This window comes from Ochlerotatus camptorhynchus, unplaced genomic scaffold (genome assembly GCF_037179485.1).
Source record: "Ochlerotatus camptorhynchus isolate MF236.1 unplaced genomic scaffold, CSIRO-AGI_Acam_v1.1 ptg000102l, whole genome shotgun sequence".
NCBI classification, from domain to species: Eukaryota; Metazoa; Arthropoda; class Insecta; order Diptera; family Culicidae; genus Ochlerotatus; species Ochlerotatus camptorhynchus.
In genome coordinates, this window is record NW_027040592.1 from 3,384,815 (window position 1) to 3,406,803 (window position 21,989).

Below are 21,989 nucleotides of genomic sequence, written 5' to 3' on the forward strand. Positions count from 1 at the left end.
ATGCGGGAACTTTGCAGCCTCCCGGGGTATGGTAGTTCGAAGTACCTTTTTCCCCCGCAAGGATATCCACAAAGCCACCTGCAGATCACCTGACCAACACACAGAAAACCAAATCGATCACGTTCTAATCGACGGGAAATTCTTCTTCGACATTATCAACGTCCGCACGTACCGCAGTGCGAACATAGATTCGGACCACTACCTAGTTGCAGTATGCATGCGCTCAAAACTCTCGACGGTGCATAACACACGTCGAAGTCGAACGCCGCGAACCAACATTGAGCAACTACGGGACGCAGGAGTTGTCCAGGACTACGCGCAGCAGCTGGAAGTTGCACTACCCACGGAAGAGCAGCTTGGCGCAGCTTCTCTTGAAGATGGCTGAAGGGACATCCGTTCAGCCATAGGTATTACTGCTGCAGCGGCACTAGGTACTGCAATCCCGGACCGAAGAAATGACTGGTTTGACGGCGAATGCAAGCTGTTAGTAGAGGAGAAGAATGCAGCACGGGCGAGAATGCTGCAACACCGCACGAGATTGAATGTGGAGCGATACAGACAAGCGCGGAACAGACAAAACTCGGTTTTCCGAAGGAAGAAGCGTTCAGCAGGAAGACCGAGATAGCGAGGTGATGGAAAACCTGTACCACGTAAACGACACACGGAAGTTCTACGAGAAGCTAAATAGTTCGCGCAAAGGTTACGTGCCGCAAGCCGATATGTGCAAGGACTTGGACGGTAACCTTCTCACGAACGAGTGTGAGGTGATTGAGAGGTGGAAGCAGTACTATGACGAGCACCTCAACGGTGAAGCAGCAGAAAACGAAGGTGGCACGGCAACAGACCTTGGAGCACGCGCAGAAGACGACAGGCTACCGGCCCCTGATCTTCAAGAAGTTGAGGAGGAGATCGGTCGGCTGAAGAACAACAAAGCAACTGGTGTAGATCAACTACCAAGTGAGCTATTGAAATACGGTGGTGAAGCACTGGCTAGAGCGCTGCACTGGGTAATTGCCAAGATTTGGGAGGAGGAGATATTACCGGAGGAGTGGATGGAAGGTGTCGTATGCCCAATCTACAAAAAGGGCGACAAGTTGGATTGCTGCAACTACCGCGCGATCACACTGCTGAGCGCCGCCTACAAGGTACTCTCCCAAATTCTATGCCGCCGTCTGTCACCATATGCAAGAGAGTTCGTGGGGCAATACCAGGCGGGATTCATGGGTGCCCGCGCTACCACGGACCAAATTTTCGCGATTCGGCAGGTTCTGCAGAAATGCCACGAATACAACGTGCCCACACATCATTTGTTCATCGATTTCAAATCCGCATACGACACAATCGATCGAGATCAGCTATGGCAGATTATGCACGAGTACGGATTTCCGGATAAACTGACGCGATTGGTCAAGGCGACGATGGATCGAGTGATGTGCGTTGTTCGAGTATCGGGGACACTCTCGAGTCCCTTTGAATCTCGAAGGGGGTTACGGCAGGGTGATGGACTTTCGTGTCTGCTGTTCAACATCGCGTTAGAAGGTGTGATCAGAAGAGCTGGGATAGACACGAGTGGCACGATATTCAGGAAGTCCATCCAGCTCCTTGGCTTCGCCGATGACATTGACATTATGGTAAGGAACTTTGAGATGATGGCGGAAACGTACATCAGACTGAAGGCTGAAGCTAGACGGATTGGACTTGCCATCAACGCATCAAAGACAAAATATATGAAAGCAAGAGGTTCTAGGGAAGACAATGTTAGCCTCCCACCCCGAGTTCAGATTGACGGTGACGAAATCGAGGTGGTCGATGAGTTCGTGTATTTGGGCTCACTGGTGACCGCCGAAAATGATACCAGCAGAGAAATTCAAAGACGCATTATGGCAGGGAATCGTGCCTACTTTGAACTCCGGAGGACGCTCCGGTCGAATAAAATTCGCCGCCGCACGAAGTTGACTGTCTACAAGACGCTGATTAGACCGGTGGTCCTCTACGGCCACGAGACCTGGACTATGCTCGTGGAGGACCAACGCGCCCTTGGTGTTTTCGAACGGAAGGTGTTGCGTAACATCTACGGTGGAGTGCAGATGGATGACGGAACGTGGAGGAGGCGAATGAACCACGAATTGCACCAGCTGCTGGGAGAACCATCCATCGTCCACATTGCAAAAATTGGGCGACTACGGTGGGCTGGGCACGTCGTAAGAATGCCGCACGACGACCCAGTGAAAATGGTTCTAGAAAGCGACCCAACAGGAACAAGAAGAAGAGGCGCGCAGCGGGCAAGGTGGATCGACCAAGTAGAAGGTGACCTGCGGACCCTTCGCAGACTACGAGGCTGGCGAACTGTGGCCATGGATCGAGTAGAGTGGAGACGACTTCTTCGGACAGCAGAGGACAACAAGGCCTTAGCCTGATTGGTAAGGTAAGTAACTGTGTATAACAATCTAGTGGAGATGACAACCAAAACCAACGGTCCGACAGACATCTGACATGTGTCAGTGCCAGATAGATATTTAAACAGAAGAAAACTAACAGGGAAGAAGATAAATTAAAATATTATGTAATAGCGTGAGTGAAGATGTAAAAAATTAGAATAGAAGATAGTGAGTCGAGGAATTAGTGTATTGTAACCAGTGGTGTGTCTGTCTGTCTGAGATTAGTGAGATTGTCGCGATTAGTGTTTCGTATTTTATGTATAACAATATGGCAAGGAAAGGTTTGAATACAAGCTACCACCCATCGTTCACAAAATCACCCACTGGACAGTACACAGCCACACCACTAAACGACAGGAAGATCCTCTACCTACCACCAGATGGCACTGTTTACTGGATTTGGAGGCCATTAGGAGGTGACATAATGGGGCCATGATGAGGCGAAATAGGGCGGAAGGACGATGGCTCATCGAGGAGGAGAGGAGGAAGGAGGAGAAAGAATAGGTCAGCCGCCATCGTTGAGATTTTGATAGGCGATACTCAACAGCGAGGCTTCGTAAAGCAAGTTCAAGCAAGTTTGAAATTCAGTAAGAACCGTGAGGACGTGAAAGAAGTGCATAACCATCCAGGTAAAATTCTGTTAGAATAGATCGAAGCAACCTACGATTTCCTATACTTTGTACATAATGCCTTATATACTACTGTAGCTTAGCAACCAACATAGCAACAGTAGTTGTTGATTAGAAATAAATTTTCACTAGTCTTTAGTCACTCGAACCGAGCGGACTTACTTTCTTTTACTCTGCAAAAGGTTATGGGCCCAGAACTGGTCATAGCCGGAAGAAAGAAGTTTCGAGAAGCAGTAAAAACTCCAACTCAAGATACCAAGCGGTAAGCAGATGAACGGTGCCAACGGAAGCGGAACTGGGCAATCGGCCGCTGGAGGCGGAGCCGGAGTGTTAGCTGCTGGACATGGACGGATCAACGCGGTCGCTATGCCGATCATCGAAAAGCTGAAGGGTCGTGAAAATTACACGACGTTCGCCATGAAAATGACGCACATCCGCGATGGATCCTGGTGCCCTGTGTCGCCGACTGAAGGTCAGCAAGTCGACGGTGGCAACTGTGGTTCTGCAAAGAAGGACGACACATGCCACAATTGCAAGAAGCGTGGGCATTTTGCAGCGAAATGTCCACAGAAGCAAAATCCTCCAAGGACGTCTGGTAAGGCTTTGTGCAGCGTTTTTGCGATGGGCAATGTAAGCGCCTCGGAGTGGTACTTCGATTCTGGTGCCTCATGTCACATGTCCCGGAGTGGTGCAGCAAGAATTGTCGCGTTCTGTGGGAACGGCAAACAACGACAGCATGAAGTCGGTCGCGAAGGGGTTAGTCAATCTCGAGCTGAGTGAAGGCCTCATCGAAGTTCAAGAAGTGCTGCAGATTCCGGAACTGGCCACTAATCTCCTATCGGTCTGCAAGATGTGTCAAAAAGGATTGACAGTGGTGTTTACTGCAGATAAATGCGAGGTACACGAAAGCGATGGCAACGTGCTCGACCGAAGGAACGAGGAATCCTTACAACGAGTTCAAGAATCTGGCACAGACGACTAGGGCATCTCAACCTTCAAAGTTTACGGAAGCTGATGGCGATGGCCGACGGCATCGAATTGGCAAACGACGTTATCCCGGAGTGTATCGCCTGTATCGAGGGTAAGCATGCACGTAATCCTTTTCCTTCCAGTGTGTCGCGAGCTGAAGGTCTGCTGAACTTAGTTCACTCGGACCTGGTTGGACCCATCGAGGTTCCATCTCTCGGTGGCAGCCGTTATGTGATGACTTTCATCGACGATGCGAGTCGAAAAGTTTTTCTCTACTTCCTGGAACGAAAAAGTGAAGCATTTGAAGCATACGTGAAGTTCAAGTCCATGGCTGAACGGCAGACCGGCCGAAAGCTGAAGGTTCTGAGGACGGACAATGGGACCAAATACGTCAATGCGCCGTTCAGAAGCAGCTTGGAGAAGGATGGAGTGCGTCACCAGAAGACTTGTCCGTACACACCACAGCAAAACGGTGTAGTGGAACGAATGAACCGGACGCTCATCGAGAAGGCCCGAAGCATGTTGAACGATTCGCGTCTCCCGAAGGAATTTTGGGCCGAGGCGGTGTCAACGGCAGCGTATCTCGTTAACAGGAGTCCAACGAGGTCCCTTGAGATGACACCGGAGGAAGCATGGACCGGTAAGAAGCCAGATCTGAGCCATTTGCGTATTTTCGGATTGCTAGTACTGGTCCACGTACCGAAGCACAGAAGGAAGAAGTTCGACGCAAAATCCCAGAAAGCAGTTTTCGTGGGATACGCCGCCGATGTCAAGGGATACGATCCGGTCAAGCGTGACATCCAGATCAGCCGTGACGTGATTGTTGTTCAGGAAGGCAAACCGCAGGACTTGGTCGAGCTCGTCGAAAGTGTGCAACAGGTGCAGTTCATGGAGCTGTACACGATCAAACAACCAAGCATGGATAACAACGACACCATTGAAGCATCAGATGATACGGACGGTACATCGGGAAGCGACTCAAGCGATGCTGAATACGAAGACGCCGGCAGCGAGGATGTCGAAAACGAGCCTGCGCTCCCGCCGCAATCTGATAGACCAGCTGAAGAGCAGCAAGGGTTTAGGCGCAGCGGCCGGGAGCGCCGATTTCTGATTTCGTTACTTATAGTTCGTTTACTGGTGAAGCTGTTTCCCCCCAGCCGTCACCGATACAATCTGAGATGCCGTCTGATGACCCCGAAAGCTACGGGGAAGCGATCAATGGACTGGACCGCGAGCAGTAGATTGCGACAATGCGTGAGGAGTTCGCCGCTCTGAAAGAAAACGAGACGTGGGAGTTGACGAACCTTCCAAGTAACCGGAAGCCCATTCAAAACAAGTGGATCTTCAAGACGAAGCGAGGACCAACCGGTGCGATCGAGCGGTACAAGGCTCGTCTGGTCGTCAAAGGGTGCTCGCAGCGGCCAGGCATCGATTTCGATGAAGTGTATTCCCCAGTGGTACGATATTCTACCATCCGATACCTTCTGGCGCTGGCAGTGAAGCACGACTTGGATGTAGAGCAGATGGATACTGTCACCGCGTTCCTTCAAGGGAAACTAACGGATGAAGTCATTTACATGAACCTGCCGGAAGGGTTTGCCGGGAACTCGAAGCAAGTCTGTCTTTTGCGGAAAGCATTATATGGCTTGAAGCAGTCCAGCCGTGTGTGGAACAACCAGCTAGACGAAGCGCTGAAAGAGTTTGGTCTGGAGCGGTCCAAAGTTGATCCATGCCTGTACTTTCGGATCGTCGGTGAAAAAAAAATGATTTTCGTCACCATCTATGTCGACGATTTCTTAATCTTCACCAACGATGCCAAGTCAAAGCGGAAGCTGAAGATGTTCCTTGATAACCGTTTCAAAATGAAGGACCTTGGCGAAGCGACTTTCTGTCTCGGATTGAAGATCACGCTGGATAGGAAGAAAGGGAAGCTGTGGGTAGATCAGGAGCACTACATCGACAGCATTTTACGACGGTTCAACCAGCGGAGGCTAGTATCAGACTGGATAAGTCGATGGCACCGGCGAGCCAAGAAGAGATCCTTGAAATGAAGCAAGTTCCTTATCAGGAGGCAGTTGGCTGTGTCACCTATCTGGCGCAAGCGACGCGGCCAGACATCAGTTTTGCGGTCAACCAAGTTAGCCAATTCAACAGCAATCCCGGCCGTAGCCACTGGAACGCTGTTAAGCGAATCATCCGGTACCTGCGAGGTACTGGTACAGTACGGCTGACATACTCGAAGGAGCACTGCGCGGATTTGGTTGGTTACACAGATGCCGATTGGGGAGGAGATCCGGATTCCAGGAAATCCACCACCGGATATGTTTTCACGTTCATGGGAGGAGCAGTGTCTTGGAACGTTAAGCGATAACCAACAGTGGCGCTATCCTCGTGCGAAGCGGAATATATCGCGCTTTCCCGCACCATCCAGGAAGCATTATGGTGGCATCATTTCCAGTCGCAGATTTTTGGCATTCAAGGGATTCCGCTCCGGTGCGACAATCAATCAGCCATCTGTATCGCACGCAATCAAGGCTACAATCCCAGGACCAAGCATCTGGACATCAGGTACCATTTCGTCAAAGATGTGCTAGAAAGAGGAGTCGTCGAGCTGGGATATGTTAGCACGAAGCAGCAACCAGCAGACGGTTTCACCAAACCGCTGATGAATCAGAAGCTGGAAGAATGTAAGACATTATTAGGATTCGTAGCTTAGGAGGGAGTGTTAGAAGACATTGAAGCAACCTACGATTTCCTATACTTTGTACATAATGCCTTATATACTACTGTAGCTTAGCAACAGTAGTTGTTGATTAGAAATAAATTTTCACTAGTCTTTAGTCACTCGAACCGAGCGGACTTACTTTCTTTTACTCTGCAAAAAATTCCCTTCGAGAGAAACACCTTCTCGATCGCCAATAACCGCCATCGTGATTCCCCATTATGTCCACAGGACCCCGTAGTTTACCGCTGGAAATTCATTCACGGCGTGGTCAGACCCCGTAGTGTCCGTCATTCGGCATACGACGCGGTTAGACTCGGAGCATCTTCCGATACGAAGGTACCCGGGAATACAAACCAACAGCCCATCGACCGTTAGACGCCACGAGTATAGTGAGGAGAGAGAGAGAGAGAGATCGTAGAGCCGTCGCGGAAAGTATCGAAGTACGCGACCGACTTGCGAACCACGTCGAGGGTTCAAAGTCGAAGGAAAGGAACCGACTGGACTGTGAAAAGTGCCCAGAAGGAAGCTGAGGAAGGTGAAGGAGTAGCTGTGGAAGGACCAACAGCGGGCCCGCGCTGAAGAACAAGAAGAAACGTTAGGCGAAACGAGGTAGGAGATAGCCAATAAGAAAGTGGGGCGAAAGGGGGAACAATAAAGGTACCTGTAGCTTAACAAGTGTTGAGTGTGTTGGATATTTGAGTGTTTCCTTGGCCGTGATATTCGAGCGCGCTGCCGACCCTGAGGTAGTGTATAGGGGGGTCTCGTTAGTGCTGGGCAGGGAGTACCCCATCTGTTACAGTATAATTCGACAGTGAGCATGCATAAGGGCCTATACGCGATGATCGATTCTCTTCATCGATTTTCTCTTTGCATTGCTACAGCTAGGCGAAATAATTTTCTAGAATTTGTTCAATGCAGAGTAGTAACAGGTTGTATTGGCTATCAAAAGCAACAGCAAACACACCGAGAAACGTTAAATCTAGCGAGTTATTAACAAAAGACAAAATCGACGAAGAGAATCGATCATCGCGTATAGGCCCTTATGCATGCTCACTGTCGAATTTGTCAATTTGAGAATTTAACGTGTTTCGCTGTGAGATCCTAATTCTAGTAACCACTTCGAAACTTTAAGTGCACGAATATCAGCATCCTGAATACGTACCACAATGAAACTTTTACTCCACGTTTGCTTCACTGTAGCATACATAAAGGGTGATACGGTCAAAATTTGGTCAATATCAACTTGACGTATTTCTTTCAATTTTGCATTTAAAAAACCTGAACACCCCTCATTTTGAAGGTGTGTGTGTGTAGAATGTTGCTCCTATTTTGATTTTGGAATTCACTCTTCAGTTGTCAAAATGCCGTCCAAGCCAGAAGAGCAGCGTATCAAAATTTTGCTCGCGCATCGCGAAAATCCGAGCTACTCGCACGCAAAGTTGGCAAAATCGCTAAAAGTTGCCAAATCAACCGTTACAAATGTAATTAAAGTGTTTGGGGAACGTTTGTCGACAGCCAGGAAGTCTGGATCGGGGGGAAATCGAAAACCGAAAGCCGCTGAGACGACAAAGAGAGTTGCCGGTAGTTTCAAGCGAAGCCCTAACCTCTCTCTCCGAGATGCCGCAAATAAGCTGGGTGTATCGTCTACAACCGTGCATCGAGCCAAAAAACGAGCCGGACTATCGACTTACAAGAAGGTAGTGACTCCAAATCGCGATGATAAACAAAATACGACGGCCAAAGCGCGATCCCGGAGGCTGTACACGACGATGCTGACGAAGTTTGACTGCGTGGTAATGGACGACGAAACCTACGTCAAAGCCGACTACAAGCAGCTTCCGGGACAGGAGTTTTATACGGCAAAAGGAAGGGGAAAGGTAGAAGATGTTTTCAAGCACATGAAACTGTCAAAGTTCGCAAAGAAATATCTGGTTTGGCAAGCCATCTGTACCTGTGGCTTGAAAAGCAGCATTTTCATAGCTTCCGGGACTGTCAACCAAGAAATTTACGTGAAAGAGTGTTTGAATAAACGTCTGCTGCCTTTCCTGAAGAAACACGGTTGTTCCGTACTGTTTTGGCCGGATTTGGCATCTTGCCATTACGGTAAAAAGGCCATGGAGTGGTACGCCGCCAACAACGTGCAGGTGGTTCCCAAGGACAAGAACCCTCCCAACACGCCAGAGCTCCGCCCAATTGAGAAATACTGGGCTATTGTCAAGCGGAACCTAAAGAAGACCAAAAAAACTGCTAAGGGCGAGCAGCAGTTCAAGGCAAACTGGCTTTCTGCGGCGAAGAAGGTGGACAAGGTGGCTGTACAAAATCTGATGGCAGGGGTCAAGCGTAAGGCCCGGCAATTCGGATTTGGAAAAGCGGAAGCCTAACTGAATATTTTTCCTGAATTTTATACTAATTGAACTTGAAAAAGAAATTTAATTTGATTTTTTAAATAAACGATTTCACCGATTTACACGCGTTTTCCCTTGACCAAATTTTGACCGTATCACCCTTTAAAGTAGCAATTTCAGGTGAAATGAGGCACTAATTTCTAAGATTTGTGCAATTGAAAATTCGAATTGGAAGTGCATGTGGCGGTTATTTGTGGACTCACCTTAAAGTGTGAATTAATTGGTACGGAAAGCTCACGATACTCAAACTGGCTTGTATGTATATCACGGGAATTCGGAAGATCATTGGGAAGTTCTGTTGCAGCAAATAATTCACACGACATTCCTTGTTGAAATACGTCAAATAGCTCTATTTCTTTTCTGTTTCTGTAGGTTGCTGTGTTCACACTCAACTAGTGATTAATCATAGATCACAGACAGTTTCATAAATTCTTATGCCCCTCTATTCCCTACAGTAAGGAAACGGCAATCGGAGTTGAACTAGTGCTTAGATTAAATTTGTGCTTTACTTTCAGCTGATCATTAGCACTCTAGTTAGACACAGCAGCCAATACGGTCATTTAAACTCCTAAAATTAGTAATTGATGTGCTAAAGTTGATATTATTACAGTTAGTCAGTTCAGTTAGATCGATGCTTATTGAACTTTGCGGAGGGTTCAATCCCAGCCGAGGTCGGTGGGAGTTTTCTGAGGCATACAAATCTCTTGTCACGTCTTCCTTCGGAAGGGAAGTTAAGCCGTTGGTCCCGGCCCATGTGTGTTGTGAATGGGTGCGATATCCTACGCAGGTATGGCAATCGATGTCCGTCGGTGGTTGGCACTAGATTGCGGAACAGAGACCGACGTTAAATAAAAGGAAAAAAAGGAACTTTGCGGAGAAAAATGTCCGAGTGTGGCAAATGTGGTCTTGGGCACTCCCACGGTTGGGTGTAGTATTAATCAGCCCGTAATCTCCGGAACCATGTGACCGATTCCAAACATATTTAATAGCGTTCTATGGGACCACGTTACCTATCGTTTAGCTTAGCGAGAAGCTTCTTCGTCTGTGAATTTTCCGCTCCATCCACATTTGCCATGTCAGACAGACAGATTGATGACTGTATAGTAGAAACATCTCGCGTGGCGTTTATTGCTTTGTAAATTCCTACAGGATCCTTATCGCTCGTTGAAGCATTTTGTGGGCATGAATTCTTTGTTTGTGGCATCACTTTTGTCATCATTCAAAATCATTTTACTGTTGAAGAGAAGGGTAATAAAGGAAACGTTATAACCCATTCTGGACTGTCATTCAGAGAACGAGTCAAAATTCCATCGCGACGGGAAATGTCACCATCGTCGGTCGTTGCCTTTGGATATGGTGACGAATCCCAGCGCATTCCGGAAAGGCGAAGGCACAAGTAATGAATTCAATTGCAAGAAGGGCGGAAGCGGAACAACGCATGTGCCCGGAGAAAATCCTGTTTCAATCAACCTTCAACTGGCCAAACGCTTAAGGCTTAATCCAATTCGCGCTCGCAATTTGTTTGCTATATTTAATTATTGCATTTTCCGCTTTCGACTGGCAATTTGTTTTAATTTTCCCATTGTTCTTTATTTTTTTTATTTTCAGCGGGCACTCGAGATCGATGGCAGCCGGACGACTGGAGAACGTCACCCAAACTATTTCTAGGATATTGGAAGGTTACGACATTCGGTTGCGGCCAAACTTTGGCGGTAGGTATCATCCTCCGCTGTTTCGTGTTAATAATTAATTTAGCCGGAAAACCCCACTTCGAATCCGGAAAAGCGCGCACTCCAATTATAGCTTCGCTACTAAACAAATATGGCGATATGGTACTCCAACTTTTTCCGGGCGGAACTTTTCCAATTAAATTTAAATATCCTTGTTTGTGGATCCGGACATGAGTCACCTCATGCATGAAAGATTAAAAGAAACAGACCCCGCAATCTTCTCAATGGATCACGTCATTATGGCGGACTTTCTCCCGGCAATTACTATAAACCGACCGACCATAAATAGCCGGAAAACTGGTTTAATTCATTTAACGAGTTGCAATTTCCCCCCCCCCTTTATTCGACATCCAGCACAGAAAATTGCAATCACGATGTGAGAGCGAGAAAGACTTGAGCGGGTGCCGCCGCCAGTGGGAAAATGTCCACAAAGGAAGGCCCCCTAGGCAGGTAATTCTCGAGTGGATGTCGGTGCCAAAAAACCACAAACCAATAACCGGAAACACACTTCTTGTGCACCATTATTCTTGCACCTACCTGGCGGCTGCTGAGCTGAGCTAGCTGAGTGTGACAATGGCGTCACTTTTGCTCAATCGAATAGTGTCCGATGTCCATCAGCTGTCTTGTCGGTTTTTTTTTTTTGTATTCCTGTGTTGGATTCTGAGAGGTTGAGGTCAATCCAATTTAGTGGTTCCGGTGGGTGTCGGTGGTGGTTGGCAACCGATCAGGAGCAGACATGCGACTAATCGCACATTTGTATGTGCATAAGTACATGGAGTGCTTTTGACAGGTCGATGCAATAGAAACTGTGCCAATGGATTGTGAAATCGATGGTGGAAGTGATTATCTTGGATTTTAAGGGAACCTATGGTGCGGTTTGTCAGTGAGAAAGGAGTTGGAGTTAATTATGTCGGAGCAGTTTATTTTCTGAAAATGATCATCCAGGAATGTAATGCCATTAGTCAGTGCAAGTTTCTGGTTTTTTATCATTTACCGTCGCATGCAAGGAGTAGCGCTTCAACCCAGTGTAGATGAATTGCGTTTGTTTTGAAAATCTTCACTGTCACGTATGAGCGAATGAACTCATTTGAATATGCGTTTGTTGATACTGACTTGTGATTGATTATCCAACCCAAAATTTTCAAAATCAGAAGCGATCCTCGAAAGCAAAATAATCAATTTCATGCTGGGCAAAATTATTATTTTGAATATTGTCGACCCCAGAGTCTAAAATCTCGATATTATCATCAATTCAGTATGAGGCAATAATTTTCCATCGATACACACAGACCAACATACACATAGGCGTAGCCAGGGGGGGGCAGGGGGGCAACTGCCCCCCCCCTAATCGGTGGCATTTTTTTGAATATATTTTTTCCCTTTTATTTATTTTTTAGGTTACCCTTGATCTCTGCTTCGATGAAAAATCTAAAGGACACTCATAAATGTGTTTATGTTTATGTTTATTTTTTAAATAGTTTAATGGTCAGCCTGAATTGGAATAATAGACCATGTATCAACTGCTCTTTTCTTACAGTCTTATTCTCTAAAGATTGAAATCAACCCTGATTTTCGTAAATGTTTTACTCAATTAGATCTGTAATTAACTATTTTCGTTCAAAAACAAAGCTTCGAAGCAATTCTTTTTTCCTGTTAGTTTCACATTCACGAATATGGGCACTGTTTTATGTTTCATAGCATTGATCCTGAATTGAAGGGTATTTGATGTTACTCATGCTGAGAAACAATAAAACCGCTAATAACATACTATTTATAAGTGTATTTTGAACTATATGGCATGGTAATGGAATTTCGTGAGCATTTCGTTTCCATTTACGTCATAGAAAACTGTGCATTTATTTAATCTAATTTTCTGAAAATACATTCATTCATATTTTCCTATATTACCGTTTATACGAACCGGGTCACCAGATAGAAAGCACCTTGGATCACTCGCTGTATGAAAAGACGGTTCATTGACAGAAAATTCACCGATGAACTTTGCACCACTACATTGTCGGTATCGTTCGGTTCCATTTAATTGACGAGCATGTTAGTGCTGGTAGTGAAAGAAGTGCTTGTTGTTTGGTCGAATTGACCGGTTTAATTAACGGGTGTTAAGAACGCCTCGCAAATATCAGCAGATTTTTCTGGATTAAAATAGTTGTGCAGTGTTGTGAAAGAAACCGTAAATGGATATTCGGAAGTTTTTCAGCTGTCAGTATCTGACTGTTATTTTCAGCGTAATAAGAAATTAAAAAATTATTTAATTTTATGCTACAGCTAGCTCGAAGCGAAAAAACGAAAGCATTCCCGAAATAGGAAATGAGTTCCATTCAGCAGTATCTTCTACATCGTCCACTGATAAGGTGCTTGATATAGTACCAGGATTGGTGGGAAGCTCGCATATGGCATCTGGATCCGACGATGTTGGTAAGCATTTTCTTTTGCTTGTTTTTTAATTCGTAAATGATCACAACGGACCTCGCATCTTTGATTAGAACCAAGATTTATAAGGTGTTTCACTGAAAAAACCTCTTTCAAAAAATATATTTATTCAGTAATTTTTTGAGGTTGTTTTTGTAGTTTTTACATTTACATATCCTAATTAAAATGTACAAACAGTGACCCTTTAAAGTGTAGTTGTATTTGTTGTATTTTATATACACATCGGCTTTCCATGTTCAAAACAATGCATTAATTAAACATATGCTATATGCTCTCTATCGATAATTCAATCCACATCCCTTTCAAATCATCTTGCCTTAGGAGCGTATCTGCATTTAAATAGAGTTTTTTTTTTTTTATATATCGACATAATATATTCAACAGGACTGATTAACCAAATCCTACCTTCAGCGTATGACCCAAACTTAGCGCGCGAAATGCTATTCCTATTGGAGATGATTATGAAAAACTAACGCCTTGCTTAACAAGGCATGACATAGAACAACAAAAAATCCATAGAGCGAAAATAAGCGTTAAACACTTCTTGATAGAGCAAAGAGAATATGAAATAAAATCGGAGAGGCGGGAAACGCATTGTAATGAATAAAATTCATTCAGTATTTTAACTAACGGTTTGCTTTGATTTTCTGTTTGCAATGCAGTAAACCGGTTGCTTACGCTCCTGCGAACAAGAGCGGAAACTGTGTCAGTGTGAGAGAACTGAGAAGCAACCTTTTCCAGCACCTACCACCTAGAGTCGGTGTATAATGAGTCACGCCAAGAGAAAAACAGTTGAAATCGCATCACGGTTTTCGAAGGATTCCCTTTCTTTTCACTTGGCAACAGAGGACTTCTACATCAACTTCAAATGACTTCTAGCGAGAGAAAAAATATTGCGACTGTAGTAAATCATTATATCAGTGATTTTGTCTAATTACCTTAACAAAAAATAGTAGAAATTCTCATTACTAATCATTACCGAGCGTATCCCATGACAATTTAACGCTCAGTGCGTGCTTATGCTCATTTCTTCGATTATATTTTATATTTTATATCAATACCTTTTGTAGACCTTTCATAGCATCGTAATGTTTATTTACTTTGCACGATAGGTAGCCGGTTTGACAGTTCAATAGGTAGACTTGGCTTCACTCTTGGCGTGACTCATTATACACCGACTCTACTACCACCGAGTCATTTTGTTCATTCTCGTAGACTGATTATGTTTGTTATTTATTTTCTTCGAAGTGGTTCTCGTTCATTAGTTAGGTTCATTTTTTTTCTGAAAGATACGTACCCAAAGAACTGCCATTCGTTCGATAAGGATGACCATTCATGCGTTCACCTCGATTCTCAACTTAGAGGGTACGTGAACGAAAAGTACGTTAAAAAAGCGACTGATTGGTGAATTTGAAGAGCTAAGAATCTTAAATCAGGGGCCAATCGACCACCATCAAGTTTTTTTTTTTGTTAACATTTATAATTGCACGATTATTTGAAGGCTCGTTTTACAAAAATTACTAATAAAATCATTGATAAATCTACATTTTGAATTAATTTTTTGTTTGTTCCTGTGTAATTAACCGATAAATAAATAAATATTTCGCACACATATTAATGATATTGTTGTGTTATAATTAACATGCTTTTAGCATATTTTCTCCACGCTTAAGCGAGATAACAATAATTTATTAGACATTGCCATGAAAATCAACAAAACGATAATTTAAACAGCTATATTTAGCGGTCATGTGCACCAGTTTGGATAAAACAGATTTTTTTTAGAAGAATAGAAATTACTTCATGAGAAGTGATCATCCTGTTAAAATATGGCCAACATAAATCATTAGGACGTCATGCGACTATTTTGGAAGCTGTTCTTATATTATATTAAAATTTCAAAGTTTTCCCAGCTCTACATTAGAAAATTTTAAACTTTATCTTCATATGAAAACGTGATTATCCCGAACATAATTTCATTCCGAATTTCACATTTTTTTTTAAGTTTGGGAACTTTCCAACAAACTTGTGCATAGTGTTGCACAATCAAGTTTAGATTCATGAGAGTAATGGAGTCGTAGTCCGCAATCGGGGGCCCAAAATTTAGTAATTTTGTGTAGTCCGTGATAACCAATTTCCAAAGTTTGTGATCCAGAACATGGCCTCAAGCATAGCTTCAACATAATCCTATTGGCTTTGATTTTTTAGTTGAATAGTTATAATGAAATGCGGAACCAAATTGGATTGAAGGGATCTTTTTCGATACAAATGTTCGCCTTGATTTTGAAATTCTCCAATGAAACACCATCGAGATCTAGTGTTCTGAAGATGCGAGGTTCGACCTTTACGGATTAAATGACTTAATCAAAATGTTTACTATGCAGTTGCCTCGAAACGAAAACGTGATAAAATTTCCGCAATCGAAGATGAGCCTCAATCGACATCGTCTTCGATGTCTTTCGAAGTTGTTAAGGAGCTTGATGTGATACCCGTGTCAGTGGGGAGTTCCCAACACCAATCAGCACCACGTGATGTGGGCATGTGGATGGGAAATGCTGCTACGATGACGATGACTGAAAAAATTGAGTTATTGAAACGCCATTGGGTACCTCCAGCAAGTTATAACTTCTCTGGGGATTCAATTGATCCCCAACGGAAGTTTTTGATTAGTTGGCTTAAAACGTTCGCTCCATGGCTGGTCTATTCAAAGGAAGTTAAAGGAGCACTGTGTCTTTTCTGCGTGGTCTTCCCACCAACTGTGATCCAGGGTGTTTTGGGAGCCTTCATTGTTCGTCCATTCACAAAATACAAACATATGCATGAATCTTGCAAGAACCATATGCAGTCTCAATGGCACAAGTCAGCATCTATGGCTGCCAAAAATTTGATGGAAAATATTCCTGTTAACGTTCAACTGATCTCGGCTCACCAGAAATCCGTGGAGGAAAACAGGAAAATTATAAAATCTATTATTTCAACCGTTATATTTTGTGGGACTCACGATTTGCCATTCCGTGGTAAAGAAACCCATACCGGAATTTTTGAAGACCTGATTCAGTTCAGAGCAGAATCAGGAGACGCGGATCTGTATGATCATCTTTCTCATGCAAAGAAAAACGTTACTTATCTCTCGCCACACATCCAAAACCAGCTCATTTCCATTTGTGGTGACGTCGTCCGTGATGAGCTAATCGGAGATGTACAACAGGCTGCGGCATACAGCATTCTGGCTGATGAATCTTGCAATATTTCTGGGAAAGAGCAGTTGTCGGTTGGTGTTCGTTTTTTTTGATATGAAAAAAAATGAAATCCGTGAAGAATTTTTGGGATTCGTTGAGCTAGATGCAATGGACGCTCATACGATTGCTACCAGTATTGCCAAATTCCTCGAAAGCACTGGTCTGGACCCTGAGAAATGTGTGGGCCAGGGTTATGACGGGTGTTCAACGATGGCTGGGAAAGACAATGGCGTACAAAAACGTTTGAGAGAACAATTTCCGAAAGCTATATTCGTGCACTGTGCCAGTCATAAGCTTAATCTTGTGGTCAATGACTTGAACCAAGTGTCGCAAGTTCGGAACACAGTAGGCACGGTGAAGGATATCATCAATTTTTTTTAAGGAACCCACGATTCGCAGGAAATACATTCCGAACATTCCCAGCCTCTGTGAGACTCGCTGGTCTCAGAAATACAAAAGCATTTCAGCTTTTAACCTGCATATCGATGCCATAATTGAAGCTCTTGAAAAGCTTTCACAGGAAGGCAACAGCGCTACTCGCAAAACCGCTTATCAGCTTTAAAGCGCTGTTGCAAGACCAGAATTCGTGTTTTGTTTGAAGGTGATTGCAAAATACTCTGCATTGATTGAGCCAGTAGTAAATAATATGCAGTCAAAATCAGTGGATATGCTGAAATGCAAAAGACACGTACAGAATATTATCTGCATTATTAGAAGCCATCGTGAAAAATCCGATAATGTGACCGAAAAACTTTTGGCAGAAGCGTGTCTTACAGCTGAGAAAGCAAATATTCAAATGACTCAACCAAGAACCACGCAGCGACAAAAACACAGGGCAAACCCACCTGCATCCTCAGATAAGGAATATTGGAACCGAGCATTGATGATTCCTTACCTCGATTCCCTTATTATGTCGTTGGAAACACGGTTCGGTGAAGATAATACTCCTGCTTATTCATTATCGCTGTTGCAGCCTGCAAACATGTTGAAACTGACATTTGAGGACTTCGAGCGCGAAACCAAGTCTTTCGTAAATTTTTATGATATTGAACATTTTTCTGGAGAGGCGGAGTTGTGGTACCAGCATTACATCAGCATGAACTCAGAAGGCAAAAACATCGAAGAGCTTGATCTTATAGATCTTCTTGCTGAAGCCCATCCATTCTTCCCTGCCACTGCGAAAGCAATCAAAATTGCACTCGCCCAACCATGCACAACATGCACCATCGAACGTTCGTTCAGCACATTGCGTCGGGTGAAAACCTGGCTGAGGTCCACAATGGCTGAACAGCGTTTGAATGCTCTTTGCTTGCTGAGTGTTCATCGTCAGATGATAAAAAAAGATCGTTCAAAATTTGAAGAACTAGCGCTGGAGAGATTCTCTGAAGATAAGAGAAGAATGATTCTAAAATAAGTATATTTTACGAAGCGTTATATTGTACTAATAATATAATATTTTATCACTATCAAATATACCAACAATTCCCTAAAATAGTAAAATGTTTCTTTTCAAGACCGCCAAAACTCGGAAATAAAAATATTTTTTTTAGTTATTTTTAGTTTTAATTGTTCATTGTGGTGACAAATCTTATGAAATCCAAATTAAGGTAAATCAAGGTAAAAATAAGTGATGGTCATTTAAGTTGTTTCCAATATTTTAACTTCAGAAATTGCAATGTGAATTATGAATTTTCAACCTTCAAACTGGTCATTGGTTCAGTTCTGCAACAAAAAAGGTAAGTTTAATTTATAGTTGAGATGCTAATTTCAAATAACAGACTAAAGTGGTCATTTTTATACGATAGATGAGGAGATGAAAGTCTAGAATTGATAGTTCCGTTAGAGTACGGCAGTATGAAAATTGTATATAGAAAGAGAAAGCGAGCAAGGAACATTGAGAAGGTACGAATCGGTCGTCATCTATTTTTGCTAAGCTCCTACATTGAAGAGGGATGGTGATGAGTATTTGATATAATGGCTTTCAGCTAATCGGGGTCTGACATAATTCTCCAAATATAGTTTTTTTGCCCCCCCCCCCCCTAATTTGAATCCTGGCTACGCCCATGAACATACGTTCTACAGCGCTATATTTGTGTAAATGTAAAATAATCATTTTGCAATTGATCCTCAAAATCATCCCCACCAGGATGAACACGAATGTTAATATTGACAACAGTATTCGGAGGTTGCTGTGATCAAAAGAATGTTGTTATGTCAAAATTCAAATTCATAAAGGTAGTTGGTCTATCTGTTAAGGTTTTCTTCATTTTCAGCTATAAGGTAAGTGTACACTGAAAAGTTTTTCAAATCTAAATAAATTTAAAGTAACGCTAAATCGCAACTCTCCAAGAGAGAGAATACGAACTTAGGATAAAAATAGTTTATGCGTGCTATCCAACTAACATTTTCAACTTCGTAAGTCATTTTTTAAAGCGTTGTGAAACAAAGCTGCAGATACAGCTACAAGCAGCAGCTATCAAAATAGTTTTGGAGAGAGTTTGCTCAACTTTTTCACAGCCATTATTCAATTTTTCAGTCGCATTGAATAACTTCAGCCAATAAACGCTAATGTCACTTCTATACAAATTTAATCAACTTTCAACTTTTAGCTGCAAAACAGAGCTAATAAAGCCAGTATATTACTTATTTGATGGCTTCTACACAACCAACCACTCTTGCTGAATAACATAAACATCAAAAGTGCTTTTTCAACAACTAAACAACCTGTACTCAACTAATAAACTGTGTTAGCGCTACTTTGGAAGCTATTTTACAGTCAACTAGGTTTATTTTTAGACTTGTGCAGTTTTACAGCTTTTCCTCTGTTTCTTTTCAGAGCTGAATTAAGTAGTCGAGAAAAATGATTCATGTGCACTATTATAAAGCCTCTACTCAGTGATCTTGTTGTAGAAGAGCATATATTTTTGTTTACGTCAGTTCAATATGTTGGTGTAGCGAAGTTGGTAGTATCAAGGTTCGCCAATGCGGTCGTCTCGAGTTCGATTCCAGGTTCCGGTACAGTGTAAATCATTTGGTGGTGTGTTTGTAACTAATTTCGATTAATTTGATTCGCAATAAAATAAGCTTGGTAAATTCCTCCAACAAAAAAAGAACGTAAACAATATTCAACCTGGCGTCAAGAGAAAACTGTGTAGTGATTATTGAATAATCGGGAAAAGGTTGAGTAAGTTCTTTTGAAGTTCATACACAACTAAACAGCTGGATAACAGCTGTATAGAAGCGTAAATAGATATGTAATGAGAGCTTGTCCTAACCGTCACAACAGCTATAAGTAGCTGACTAAGTTCACCAGATTTGCTTGTATAGAGGTTGAGTAAAGGTTTCCTCATATCGTATAACATTTGAATACAGCTTGAGGCTGTATAAATGAAACAAGTAAAGCGTTTACATTGCGAAAATTGCTAGTTGGGTATAGTATAAAAAAGAAGTATTCTTACAATGTATACATACAGTTTATTCGGGACAGTGCATTATTTTTTGGTTTCATATTTCTTGCTCAATATTGATGTTTTCAAACGAAACAAAATACAACGATTTTATCAAGTTTAATTTGCTGTCACAATTAGTAATTGAAACGAATAACTTTTTCTGGCTCCACGGCACACTGGCTGACGTGGTTGTGACGGTTAGCTGAGTGTGAAAAAACTTCATGCTGTGCGCCTTCGTTGGAAACTAAACCCGGGCTGTTAGAGGAGGACGTCCTCCATTTCTTCCATTTTAACCGGCCACAACAGGTTATCCTTGGAGACCATATTTAGGTGAATATTGTAGTTATCACCTACAAATGGATGGCTTTCCTGCTTGTTGTTCAGCTGATGTTTCTCCTTTGGGGCTTTCTTCTTTACTTGCTTTAATACAACGATGACGTCCTTGTTTTCAACTAGATTGTTCTTCTTGGTCATAAAATCCGGAATGCTGTCTAGGTGCTCCCGGTCTGGTGATCCAGATTCAACCAGATGAGAAAGTTGATGAACACACACTAAGATTATTTCACAGATTTCTGTAAATTTTTACCGAAATTTCAACAGCTTAACGTTCGGTAAACAGTTTTAAAGTTTTCCTGTATTTTTTTACAGATATCTGTGAAAAAATCACATATATTTTGTAACCCTCGTCTAGGTTGACAATTATGCTCCCCTGTCGATGTTGCTAACTTGTTTGCGAGCTTCTTCCAATCAGTTTACAACACAAATTCACCACCTCTAAATCCTTCAAGTTTCGATCGCATCCACGAGTACAACCTGAATATCCGAACGTTGCGCTTCTCACCGGACGACGTTATGAAAGACTTGAATGACCTCGATGTTTCTAAAGGCCCTGGGGTAGATGGTATTCCCTTATCTCTGCTCAAATATTGCGCACGCTCACTCGCTTCTCCGATCTCCTGCATATTCAACCGTTCGCTGAGCGAAAGATCATTTCCCAATGTTTGGAAGACAGCTTCAATTCTGCCAATCCATAAAGCGGGTAATCGAAACCGAGCTGAAAACTACCGTGGAATATCAATTCTCTGTTTCATTAGCAAGGTCTTTGAAACCTTAGTGCACAATGCTCTGTACAATGTGGTTCATCCTATAATATCGGAGTTCCAGCAACCTTGTTTCGAGAGGTTGAAGCCCGGCGACAGGTGGACTCCATTTACATCGACTTTTCAAAAGCATTTGACACAGTGCCACAAGTGTACGCTACCGAAAAATTAAGAGCTATTGGATTCCCTACTTGGTTAGTTGATTGGATTCTCTCTTACTTGACCGACCGCCATTCCTTCGTTTCGATCAATTCTGCACGCTCAAGGCCTTTGCAATTACTTCGGGAGTACCGCAAGGAAGTGTGCTCGGTCCAATGCTGTTTGTCCTTTTCATCAACGATCTGGCCTTCTTCATTTAAGCAAATGTTCGCCGACGACCTGAAGATGTTCAGAGTCATCGCGACCGTACTCGACTGCCTCGCCCTGCAAAATGACATAAATGGGCTACTCCTATGGTGCCAAGAAAATGGTATGAGTGTCATCATAGGAAAATGCAAGGTGATATCGTTTTCCCGTTGGAAGACCACCGTCAACCACCAATACACAATTGGATCTGTGCCATTAGAGCGTGTTACCTCAATCTGCGCAACCTTCCATGGAAAGACCCGCTAAATCTGATTGATTAGGAAACCTTACGTGCTAGGCGCACAAACATTCAGCAACTAGTTATTTTCGACTTACTGCGTGGCAACATTGATTGTCCTCAACTACTACAGGATGTCCCTCTATTCGTTCCACCCCGACAGTTGAGGAGCTCACAACTTGTCGCTGTGCCGGCTCACCGGACTGGTTACGGTTTCAACAATCCATTCGACGCTTGTCTGCGAGCTTTTAACGATACTAACGAGGATTTCGAT

General features: G+C 43.2%; 1 protein-coding gene across 1 annotated transcript in view; it reads left to right on the forward strand.

Annotated features, from left to right (window-relative positions):
- Positions 1-21,989, forward strand: part of Lcch3 (Ligand-gated chloride channel homolog 3) — a 128,939-nt gene that overhangs the window by 86,419 nt on the left and 20,531 nt on the right. Inside the window, exon 3 of the mRNA XM_065219313.1 lies at positions 10,775-10,878. Within this exon, the coding sequence (XP_065075385.1) occupies positions 10,775-10,878 (104 nt within the window). The remainder of the gene's footprint in view (positions 1-10,774; positions 10,879-21,989) is intronic.